General features: G+C 47.2%; 1 protein-coding gene across 4 annotated transcripts; it reads right to left on the bottom strand.

The window, feature by feature from the left end:
* Window positions 1-439: 439 nt before the first annotated feature.
* Window positions 440-11,380, bottom strand: TEX101 (testis expressed 101). 4 transcript variants are annotated; one of them, XM_061139466.1, is made up of 7 exons: window positions 10,275-11,380; window positions 4,283-4,461; window positions 2,751-2,851; window positions 2,467-2,610; window positions 2,140-2,328; window positions 942-1,070; window positions 440-784 (listed from the first exon to the last, which is right to left on the bottom strand). In XM_061139466.1, exons 3-7 carry the CDS (start codon window positions 2,812-2,814, stop codon window positions 549-551), a joined length of 762 nt encoding a protein of 253 aa, XP_060995449.1. In that variant the 5' UTR covers window positions 2,815-2,851; window positions 4,283-4,461; window positions 10,275-11,380; the 3' UTR covers window positions 440-548. The 4 variants fall into 4 exon arrangements, with proteins under 4 accessions (XP_060995449.1, XP_060995448.1, XP_060995447.1 ...); XM_061139465.1 differs by lacking the exon at window positions 4,283-4,461 and having other exon boundaries at window positions 2,751-2,881; XM_061139464.1 differs by lacking the exon at window positions 4,283-4,461.
* Window positions 11,381-11,411: the final 31 nt, after the last annotated feature.

The following is an 11,411-nucleotide window of genomic DNA, read 5'->3' as shown; positions in this document are numbered from 1 at the left end:
CTCCGTCCTAAGTTCTCTCTGTCCACTGAGGAGGCATTAAGTAGGCAGCAGAGTTGAAAAGGAAGGATGCAAAGTGGGCAAGGAACAAACAGGATAGGGGAGACAAGGCCCACTGTAACTGAATTGGAGTCTGCTTTTTCTGACACACCTCCCCGGGAATTATTAGAACCCCAAAGTGCATGATTTTGGCCTTATGACTGGGTTGGGAGTGTTCTAGAGGAGGATAATGTTAGTCTCCTATCTAGCCAGCAAGAGAAGGAAGCCTACTACAGTGAAAGGAATACCAGAATTTATGGCTTTGTCCATAGCTATGTAAGTGTAAGGAATTCACTCAAGTTTTTGAGATCTTTGATTCCCTTTCTGCAAATGTGTGGGTTGGACAGCATGAATTTTAAGGACTCTCTTAGCATAATAACACCACTTCTAGTCTTGAGGCATACACAAATTACAGCAGAAACTTTATTAGAAATGTCAAATACATTCACAGGAACTGCTCTTCAAATCTCCACCTGCTCCTCAAGCTGCTGATGACCAGTCTGAAGAGGTGATTAGGGACCAGAAGCACTCCCTCCAAGGACAAGCAGTAACATCATCAGCAATAGCTTTAACTTCCAAACTGAAGTGTGAAACCACGTGGCCCCACTGTCAACCTTTCGGGCCGAGATGGACCTGAAGGGGCAAGTTTCCTTCACCCACAGGGGTCCTACTTTAAAGACCCCAGCCATCAGCCTGCAACCAATGATGGATGTACAGCCTTTGATCTCCAAAACTGAGTTGATGTTTCCTGTGGAACAAGGATGGGGAGACACATAGATGTTTGAGGAAATCAGAGAGGAATCCAGTCCTCACCTCATTCCTGGAACTCAGTGTCAGAACCTCTTAGGCTACACTCAGATGCCTGAGGTTTTCTGGCCTCTGAAACTATCAGATGTTCAGCTTACCTTCAGAGACCTCAAGTTTCCCTTGATAGCATCGATCTGTATCGTTGGGGCAGGCAAGAGAAGGAGCACTTAAACAGGATCCCAGAGCCAGACAGGTGGGGCAGCGGAGGCCTGTTGTCCCTTTGGTTTCTGAAGAGGGAGGAGAGAGAAAGTTAAGGATGTGTCCTGCCTCTGGAGTTATCTCTCTTTGCTGCCTTCTCTTCCTCGAGTCTTTCCTGCTGATGCCTCTCTACTCAAGGCCTGTTACTACCACCTCCCCATCCCTCTCCAACTGATATCTGTGCTGTCAGAACACAATGCAACATGACTTCTAAACTGTGTATAGGTGTGGAGGTACAGATACGCAAAGGACACAGCTTCTGCCATCTAGGATCATTGTCCTGAAAGAGACAGACATGTAAGTAATTACCTACCATACAACTCTGTGGGCACTTTGGCCAAGGTACGGTAGTGAAGAAATGGAAGAATGCATAATTACCTAAAATAATTTGATTTTTTTTCCCAGAACAGATACCTCAGTTGAGATGGAGGATAAACAGAGATTAGCTGTGTGAAATGGGGGTTGAGTGAGGGTAAAAAAGGCAACAGCAAGGACAGAGGCCTGGAAGTGTGAGCTGGCTTGGTGGATTTGGGAATTGTGAGAAATCACCAGGTGTTGATATTCAGCTGGTAGGCACAGACAGGCAGGGCTAGACTGTTTTCTATAGCCAGCATCCATTCTGATTGGCCAGTACCATCTCCATTGTTAAATATTTTGAATCCTGCCCTAGCTAAAACACAATAAATGAGAGAAGGAAGAGAAGAAAATGACCTGAAAAGGTAGGTGTGGCCAGGTTACTGTAGACTTTGAGGACAAATGCAGGAACTGGGCTGTGGCCATGTGGCAATGGGGAAGCCAGAGCAGTTAGACCAATGCCACCATCCTGCTCAGAAACCTCCACTGACATCTTATTGCTTAATAAACCCCAAATCCACTTTACACTGCAGCCTTCACTGATGTCCCTCTGCTTGGAGTACTGTTTACAGATCTTGAGGTGACAATTCAGAAAAAGAGAGACAAGCAAAAGGTCTGAGGTCCTTTTGTGTACGGCCCACTTGAACCTAAACCAAGTAAGAACACAAAGAAGGAAGCCTCCCATTTTCTTTTCAGGAGTGTATAGAGTTTTCCTTAGCACCCATCTCTTCCCTCGCAGGGTACCTTCTTCAGTCTCTTGTGTCCTCCATATATCATATAATCCCTCTCTGTTATTGCAAAAGGGATCCTCGCAGTAGTTACTGTAAGAGATTGCAACTAGGCCTGGGGCTGCAGAGTGCTGGATAAACGTTATTGCCGGTGTCCCATCAAAGCTGCAGCTCTTAGTGGCCAAAATAGCTGCCTTGGTCCCTGCTGTGAGACAGAAAGGAAAGAAAGTGGGTGGGGACGCTACTGTTTGGCCTGGGGAAGGTGGAACAGTCTTAACATGAACATAATCATCGCCGCCCCCCCCCCCCCCCCACCAGCCCAATCGCCCCTTTCTCATTTTACCAGCGCTGATCAGCAGGATGGTTTCCTGGCACAATGCCCCATTGTCACAAGTCTCAACTTTCTTTGAGGTCCAGTTGAACGTGTTTGCTGGATTCTCTTGGATACCCACAAAAGTACCCTTTTGACAAAACAATTTCTGTGCCACTGGGGAGAAAAGGAGATAAAGATGAGCACTTGTCCTCCTCTGCCGGGGCCCCAAATCACTCTTTTTTCACCAGAAATCCATCCTCCTTGACCCAACCACTCCCCTCGCCCTCCCCCACCCCCACATCTCCAATACATACTGATCAAGGTCGGAGCTCCTACAAGAAAGAGGAGCAGCAGACCCTGAAAGTGACAGGCTCCCATGGCTTCTTTTAGAGATGTTTGGAAGAATTGGCAGGATCTGTGATTTGATGGACATGGACAGGAAGCTCTTCAGTCACATGGAATAAGATAAAATCTAAGCAAGCACGACTAAAAGGCAGAGTTTACGGGTATATATAAAACGATGACTTCTTAAGTCGGTCTGTCCCTATCTAGCTTGTGAGTTTGGGCAACTTAACTAGTTAACAAGTTTCAGTTTCCATAGCTATACTTCTCCGACTCGGCCACCCAGACCAACGAGCTCAACAACCCGTACCCTCCAACCTCTGGAGCCATAATCCGGCCTACAGGCCCCGCGTCCCTCAGACCCCGGAGTCCAGAATCAAACCTACGCCCTAGAGTCTCAGGTTTCCTTGCCCCCGTCTTCATCCGAACCCGGGATTCTGAGATCTCAGCCTGGTCCTAACTAAGGATCCAGGAGTTTGGGTTCAGCCACCTTTTCTGGCAGGATGCGTGATTCTGGGCACCCAGCCTCTCCCCCTCTCAGATCAACGAGCGCAAGGCTCCAGCCTTCGCCCCGCTAGCTCCAGGAGTCCCGCCTTATCTTTATCCCAACCCAGCCTTATCTTTACCCAGGAATCTGGAAACTGGGTCTCCAGCCCCTCTTTTTCCCTTTAAGGGACCAAAATTCCTCCTGACTTCCAAATAATCTCACAAGAATATACTGGTGCTGAAGTAACGCCCTGAGACGCCACACTCTCCAAACCCGGCTTTCTCCTTCAAGCTCGCTGAGGCACAGAAGGTGGGACCTGTTTCACCCGACAGCTCACTCGAAGCCCCATTGGTTGACACGAAAGCGTCTGATAGCTCATTGGATGAGCCTGGAGGAACGCCACCCCCCCCCCCCCCATTGGCCTATCCCTGACCGGCTTAGAAGGTACACATGCGCAGAATGGCGAGTGGCGGGTAAGCTGGAGGACCGAGAACTCGCTGGTCTTGGCTGTGCTAGGCCAGCTCAGTGCGGGGGCGGTGCCTCCCAAATGACCTTGCTTAAACTTTTCAGTTTGTTCTATAGAGTTCATACTTCCCCAGCCGCACTAGGAAGGCAAACCTTTGGCTTTCATCCCCCGAACTCTTCTCCTAGCCCAAATTCCTCTCATGGTACCAGCTTGGCCCCTTCCCAGCATCCATCCAGTGGCCATATCTATTGGGAGTCAACTTGGTCCCCTCACTCTTCACTTGCAGTGGTTCCTGCTCAACCCAGGCCTCATCCTCTGTACACACCAGGGCACCAGCCTCCTCCGTGGTCTTCTGGAAGACTGAATAGAGGGATGCTGGCTTCAGCGTTATTTCTCGCACCCTGAACGGCAGAATGCCATTGTAACCCGCATGTTGGTGTCAGTATGAACATCATGAATCATTCAGATTTCTTGTTCATGGCTGGAAATCATTATATTATATATATATATATATATACACACATATATATATTACATATATGTACACTTACATATAAGTTTTCTGGATGTAACGAAGATGCCATGTGTTCTTTCAGACTTGATATTGTTTCTGTGAGTTTTGTGGTATAACTGAGTATTTATTTTTCATAGAGAAAATGCCACAGTAAGAATGGTGTTGGTGAAACTCTTAACTTTATGTGAAAATATGTGAAAAGCTTCCAGTTGGGGACTGTTAACATTAAGAATATAATTATTAATATTGTTATCCATGTAACTATTAGAAAGAGTTAATATACATAGAGAGCATTCTGGTCCAAAGACCCTGTCCCTCAGGACCCAGGAATCTGAGCCACACTCCCTTCTTTTGGACTCAGGCCTCCAGAACTCACCTCTTTTGATCTGGAGCAATATGTGGTTTTCCTGGGTTATTGTGTAACTATAGGTCTGGAGCAAGGTCTCAGATCTTGGCCACCATTGCCAGTGCAGGACCAATGAGTTAGGGGGAACTGGAGGGCAGAGAGGGTGGTTGGAAGCTGCATAGACACCTGCTTGGAGCTCCAGAATCTTAAGACCCTTATCCCTTCCCATGCCTCTGAGTAGCACTCACCCTGCCTCTTCAGTCCTACCTCCATACTTGACATCTAGAAACTGTAGTGAAGGTCATCTTAAATAACACATTGGCCTGTTAATTAGTTTGCTGAGGCTGCCATAGCTAAGTACCATGGAATTGAGAGGCTGGAAGACTTTTTTTCTGTGAGCTTCGGACATTGTTCCATGTATTTCTCCCTGGAAGGTTGTTTGCACTCAAATGCACAAGCTTAAATAAAGGGCTTCCCCCCACCCCTACTCTATTCTAAAGTAAATTGCCTGTGTCTGCTCACTTAGCCCCAGTAGGGAGACATGGTATTTTACTTGTGTGTTTTAAATTAACTTTTGGCATGGTTAAGATGGCCCCAAACCACCTCTGAATAAAGTAACTAAAAGCAGACATTTTAACAAGAGCTAGTGCTGCTTTAAAATGTTAATCATTTATATAAATATAGTACATCTTTCTTTGGGTTCAGTTTTTAAAGCCATCAGTAACTCAGTAGAAATTCTTTTTTTTTTTTTTTAATTTCTTTATATTTGTCTGTGCCAGGTCTTAGTTAGCACACATGGGGATCTGTTAGTTTTAGCATGTGGAATCTAGTTACCTGACCAGGGATTGAACCCAGGCTCCCTGCACCAGGAGGTGGAGACTTAGCCACTGGACCACCAGGGAAGTCCCCATCCTTCTCACATCTTGGGAATTGTAGGTGTTGGTCATCTCGGGTAACTTCTCAAGACATAATAGGGAGACCCACAGTGTTGATGGCTTCAATGCTCATATACCACAAATCTTGCATATTGAGGTGCCCATGCTTCCGGCAGTGAGCCAATATGGTCCCCTACCCACCCACCATGGGTGAGGTTACCCTGACAGGTTCAGAGATGGAAGGAAGAATCAGGATCTATTCTTTAAGAATTGAGAGCTCAGGGGATCCTTGAGGGCTCTCAGGGCAGGGTGTGCAAGAGCATTTGTGCATACTCATTGGTTCTCTCTGGGGTGTGGGCCATGCTGTGCTGGGACTGACTCCACCTGGTTCATGAGAGTCAATTTTCAGGAGTTTTTCAAGCCAGTTGCTAAATACAGCCATTATTAAAAATTAAATTTTGTCAACTTAAAACTAAATTATATTGAAGCAAAGGTAGGACTTCCTTAGTAGTCCAGTGGTTAAGAATCTTCCTGCCAATCCAGGGGACCCAGGTTCGATCCCTGGTCTGGGAAGATTCCACATGCTTCAGGGCAACTAAGCCCGTGTGCCACAGCTATTGAGCCTGTGCACTGCAGCTACTGAAGTTCGCACACCCCAGAGCGTGTGCTCCACAAGAGAAGCCATCACAATGAGAAGCACATACACTGCAACTAGAGAAAGCCTGCCTGCAGCAATGAAGACCCATCATGGCCATAAATAAATAAATAACAAAAAATTTTAAAACAAAGGTAATAAATACTGAAAAATCATCACTTCCTAAATTCTCTCTCTACTATTTTACTATTACCTATGCTCTCGAGGCTATTTATAACTATTGTATTTGTATGGTGTGTGTGTGTACGCAGTCTGTCAATCATGTCTGACTCTTTTGTGACCCCGTGGACTGTAGCCTGCCAGGCTCCTCTGTCCATGAGATTCTCCAGGCAAGAATACTAGAGTGGGTTTCCATTTCCTCTTCCAGGGGATCTTCCCAACCCAGCGATCAAACCTGTGTCCCCTGCATGGTCATTTCTTCCCAACTCCATAGGCAGGGACATCGTGATAGCTTGAAATCAGCCACAGTGGGAGTATTTACACCAAGGACATTGGCAAATGCTACAGATCAGAGCTTTTATTTCTCCCTTCAGGGAGGCAGTTGTTTATTTACCAGCACACCATGAGTGTACATGGCTTTGTGTTCAAGTATGGATTTACATAGAAAGGAGCTCTCTCCCCCATTTCAGTACTGGGCCTTTTCATGCCAGTTATAAATCTATGAAGTGCATGGCACCTCCCAGATGTAGAGCATTTGTGGTCGGAGCAATCTTCTTTGTTATATACTATTGCAATCATATGTTTAAAAATACATGAAGGAGTTCCCTGGTGGCTTAGTGGTTAGGATTCTGGGCTTTCACTGCCATGGCCTGGGTTCAATCCTTGGATGGGGAACTGAGATCCTGCAAGCTGTGCGGCATGGCCAAAAATAAATAAAATTAAATAAAATATATGATTACTCCCAACTCGTGCACCATCCTTTGTGGCTTTCCTGGATCCAGTATTAACAGTTGTAATCAATGCTCCCCTTAATAAATTCTACTCAAGTTACCCAACTTGGGTGAACAATTTATTTCCTGCTATCAGGTGGCTCAGTGGTAAAGAATCTGTTGCCAGTGCAGGAGATGCAGGAGATGAGGGTTCAATTCCTGGGTCAGGAAGATCCCTGGAATAGGAAATGACAACCCATTCCAGTATTCTTTCTTGGAAAATCCCATGGACAGAGGAGCCTGGAGGACTTGGCAGGCTATAGTTCATAGGGTCACAAATAGCTGGACACGACTGAGCGACTGAACCTGAAGCCGGGACCCTGACCAATTCAGTAATTAGGATCAGCAGTGGCATCCAGCAAGACAAACAAAATTGTATTCTGGGGTTAGGTTTTCACTACATGGGAGAGGCACAGGGATGACCACCTTGATGGAAAAAGATAGGACACAGGTGAGAGAAGTCCTGTGGCAATTTCATAGTTGGTCAAGTTATCACTGGGGTAGCAGTCAAAGAAGTGCAGATGGAAAGCAAGGTATTGGGAGCTGAAGTGGGTGTGGCACTTTGTTACTATGGCAACAGTGGTGCACAGGTTGATTGGGGAGTCAGCTGGTTTCTTCGAATGACCCTAGTGAGCAAACATGGGGGAAGAGGAGCAATGGAAAGATGAGACTGTCCAAATGGAAATGTGATGGACAATCAGAAAACTCCCTTGGCAGAGCATCTCTTGTTTCCAGTAGTCACAGGGCAGATATGGCTGAGAACCAAACCTAAGACTTGAGTGAACGGGTTGCAGAGATGTACTGCCAGGTAAATGTTCTATGTTGCCAGTCTGTGTTAAGGGAGTGTGACCCTCAGATGTGGGATAGACACCACTCATAGTAAACTGCTTCTCCTCCAGACCCACAAGAACGAATTTCTAATGTAGTCCAAAGAAGCACAGGACTTGGTCTGGCATGAACATGCCACACATTGAGAGCGTTAGAGAACCTCACCAGTTTGCACAGGCAGGAATCCCAGAGCATGTGTATGAGCAGATTCTGTGCCAGTTATGGCCTCTCAGCTCCAGATCCACTCTTCATTGCCCTGCTGGATCCTGCAAGCAATTTTCATCATCTCCTGGCACAATGTTAGGCTTTGCCGGTAGAGGGTGGTAGAGGGACACTGCAGGCTGAAGAGCTTGTTTTCTGGCCCCAAGTATGAAGGTTGCTCCCTAGATCCACTATTATCTTTTATCTCTTATCTTTGTCATATGCTAAGTAGCTTCAGTCATGTCTGACCCCGTGCGACCCTGTGGACTATAGCCTCCCAGGCTCCTCCGTCCGTGGGATCCTCCAGGCGTTCTTTACCACTAGCACCACCTGGAAAGCCCTGTGTTCTTTAGGCTTAGTAACCAATTCCCTCTTAATCCTCACCCCGTGTTGCTAGATACTGATTCTTTCTTTTGTTTTTGGCCTTGTGGATCTTAGTTCCTGACCAGAGATGGAACCATGTCCCCTGCAGTGGAAGCTCAGAGCCCTAGCCATTGGACCACCAGGGAATTCCCTCATGATTCTTTTATTTCTAAATATTTCCTGTTTTTTTTATATTTATTTTTATTTATATTGTTGTGCTAGGTCTTAGTTGCGGCAGTTGGGGTCTTCAATCCTTGTTGTGGTATGTGGGATCTCACTCCCCAACCAGGGATTGAACCCAGGCCCCCTGCATTGGAAGGGCAGAGTCTTAGCCACTGGGCTCTCAGGGAAGTCCGACAATGATTCTTTATACTAAATGGGGTTCGATCCCTGGTCAGGGAACTAAGATCCTGCGTGCTGCATGGCCAAAACAAAAACAAAACAAAAAACTTTACCTGTTAAAATTAGCATGTGGTTCCTGACACATGCTTGGACCCTGACTGATACAGATTCTAAGGGTGTGAGACTAGACAGGACCAAGGGAAAGGTTTCATGGGGCCAATATTTTTCTCAGGGAATATAGGATTGGAGGTATTAGTTCAATCATCTGGGGATATAATTACTACTCTATTGGGTTAGTGAGTTAACTAATGTCTCCATGCAGTGACAACAAATGAGCTAACTCTCTTCAGGTGACCTGGCTGTGGCCTCCACTCAGTACCCAAACCCAACAAAGGCAGAGGCCAATCTCAGCCTGTTACGATGTCTTTCTCCAGCAGGACTCTTCAGGACGCACACCCGACTCTCGAGACTGACCTTTCTCCCCACAGGGTAATACATGCTGTTGACGCTGTTCCACCTTCCTTGTGCTCAGTGCTTCTGTCAACACTGCCATCTGGGGACTTAGGAAATGTCTGCTCTATTGCTACAGGATCCCATGAAGTTTTTTTAAATTAATTAATTAGTTAATTAAATTTCTTTTTTTGCTGCCCTAGGTCTTCTTTGCTACATGGGCTTTCTCTAGTTGTGCACAGGCTTCTCATTGCTGTGGCTTCTCTTGTTGCGGGGCATGGGCTCTAGGGCATGGGGGCTCAGTAGTTGTGGCATACAAGCTTATTTGCCATGTGGCCTGTGGGATCTTCCTGGACCAGGGATTGAACCCCTGTCCCCTGCACGGGTAAGTGGATTCTTAATCACAGACCACCAGGGAAGTCCTCCCATGAAGTATTGCTTCCAACTAGAGGATGTATTTTAAGGCAAAGGAACTGAGGCGATTAACTCCCACCCATGGAGCTCACTGACCTTCCAGATGCCCCACTACACAGACACAGCTGGCTTATCAGAAGGGTTGAAGGGCCATGATGGCTTATGAAGGTACCAGCTAGAGAAGGTACCTTGCCACCCAACAGGAGATGCTCTAGGTCTCAAACTGGCCAGTCTATCGTGCCACCTCCCCTAGAGCCAGAATGCAGGGCTCCATGACACAGGGGAGGATAAGGGAGTGTGCCCCCCCCCCCCCCATCAGTACACATGACAACCCACTTAAAGGAGTCTTGCTCCTGGTCTCTGTGACCTTGGGCTTGATGTGGGTGAGAAACCCAATCAGAGCTCTAATGACCTAGAAGCCAGGACTGCCCCCATGCTATCTTGTGTTCCTCGTGCTGCTGAAACAAGAGGCAGAGGAGACCACCAGAGGGAGGCTGGTTTGCTGGGTCAAGGAGGACTACGTTTGGGAGCCAGGGGGTGCATTGAGGGTAATATTTACTTGTCCGTGGCCCTGTTCAGCATAAAGTATCCAAAAGCCAATAAAGACAAGCCTATTGAACACTTACTTCCCTTAAGGATGAAGACTTGTGTCCCAGCGATGTCCAGAGGTGTTGGCAGGTGGTAAGAGAACGTAGAAGGGGTGGTAGAAGGCGGTTCTCATCACCACCAGCTACACAGTCAGGGCCTTTGTAGCCCTGTTATAGGTTTTCCCCCATCTTCCTCTCACTGTGGTTCATGAAGAACTGATTATCTAAAGCTGTGGGTGTGTGACCTCTTGTCATTAGCACAAGATGATTCTATGATTAAGTAACAGATGGGAACTGTGTGTCTTTTGTATTGCGGACTCAAGGGGTGGATTGTGCTGTTTCCTTCTTCACATTCATTCTCGCCCCTTCTCCCCCTGCCCTGTGCTGTAGGGACTGTTAGTGGGATCTCCCACCTTCCAGCTGGGTTCAGTCAATGTGGAGCCCCAACAGGAGACCAGAGGGAGGACACTGAGTGAAGTTGGGGTATTAATTCCCCAGCTCCCTCCCTGTAGTGTCGTTGTGGGTTGGGTGGATTTTTCAGCCTGAGATCATGGCTCCTGTCAGGCAGCCCTCTCTAAACACCACCCCCTTCCAGATTCTAACAACAGTAATGACTTCTTAGTCTTTCAAGCCTAGGATGATAACAGACCCAATGATATCAGCCTCAGGAAATGGTGCCAATCCTCTCATCTCTCTGCTTCACACAAACCATTGTCAATTTATTCAAGTGGGGTGAGCCCCCTATTGGTGCTGGCTACTAAAATAGAAGCTTCATTGGTCTGGCACACCTTCACTTCCCAAGTCATTATATGTGTGTGCTCAGTGGCTCAGTCGTGTCTGACTCTTTGCAACGCCATGGACTGTAGCCCGCCGGGTTCCTCTGTCCATGGAATTTTCCAGGCAAGAGCATTGGAGTGGGTTGCCTTGCCCTCCTCTGGGGGGTCTTCCCCACCCAGGGATCGAACCCAGGTCTCCTGCATTGCAGGCAGATTCTTTACTGCTGAGTTGCCTGGAAAGCCCTCCCAGGAGGCCCTAATACTTCTGCCTGCAAGACCTGGAAGACTCTGCTACCACCCAAACTGGTCCAGGGGGACTGTGGACCAGACCAGTGAAAGATGACCTGAGATGGTGACTCTCTCACCGGCTTCCTCTCCTCCCTCGTGCCAGATCTCTGGG

The sequence above is a fragment of the Dama dama genome, chromosome 4 (genome assembly GCF_033118175.1).
Source record: "Dama dama isolate Ldn47 chromosome 4, ASM3311817v1, whole genome shotgun sequence".
NCBI lineage: Eukaryota > Metazoa > Chordata > Mammalia > Artiodactyla > Cervidae > Dama > Dama dama.
This window is presented reverse-complemented; position numbering and strand designations above follow the sequence as displayed.

Bases quoted from the DNA above. Each gene is read 5' to 3' on its own strand.
- TEX101 (XM_061139466.1), bottom strand. From the start codon at position 2,814: ATGGGAGCCTGTCACTTTCAGGGTCTGCTGCTCCTCTTTCTTGTAGGA. The intron at 2,611-2,750 runs GTATGTATTGGA...TTTTCTCCCCAG, and splicing joins AGGAGCTCCGACCTTGATCA to TGGCACAGAAATTGTTTTGT. The intron at 1,071-2,139 runs GTACCCTGCGAG...CTCCCTCTTCAG, and splicing joins GACACAAGAGACTGAAGAAG to AAACCAAAGGGACAACAGGC.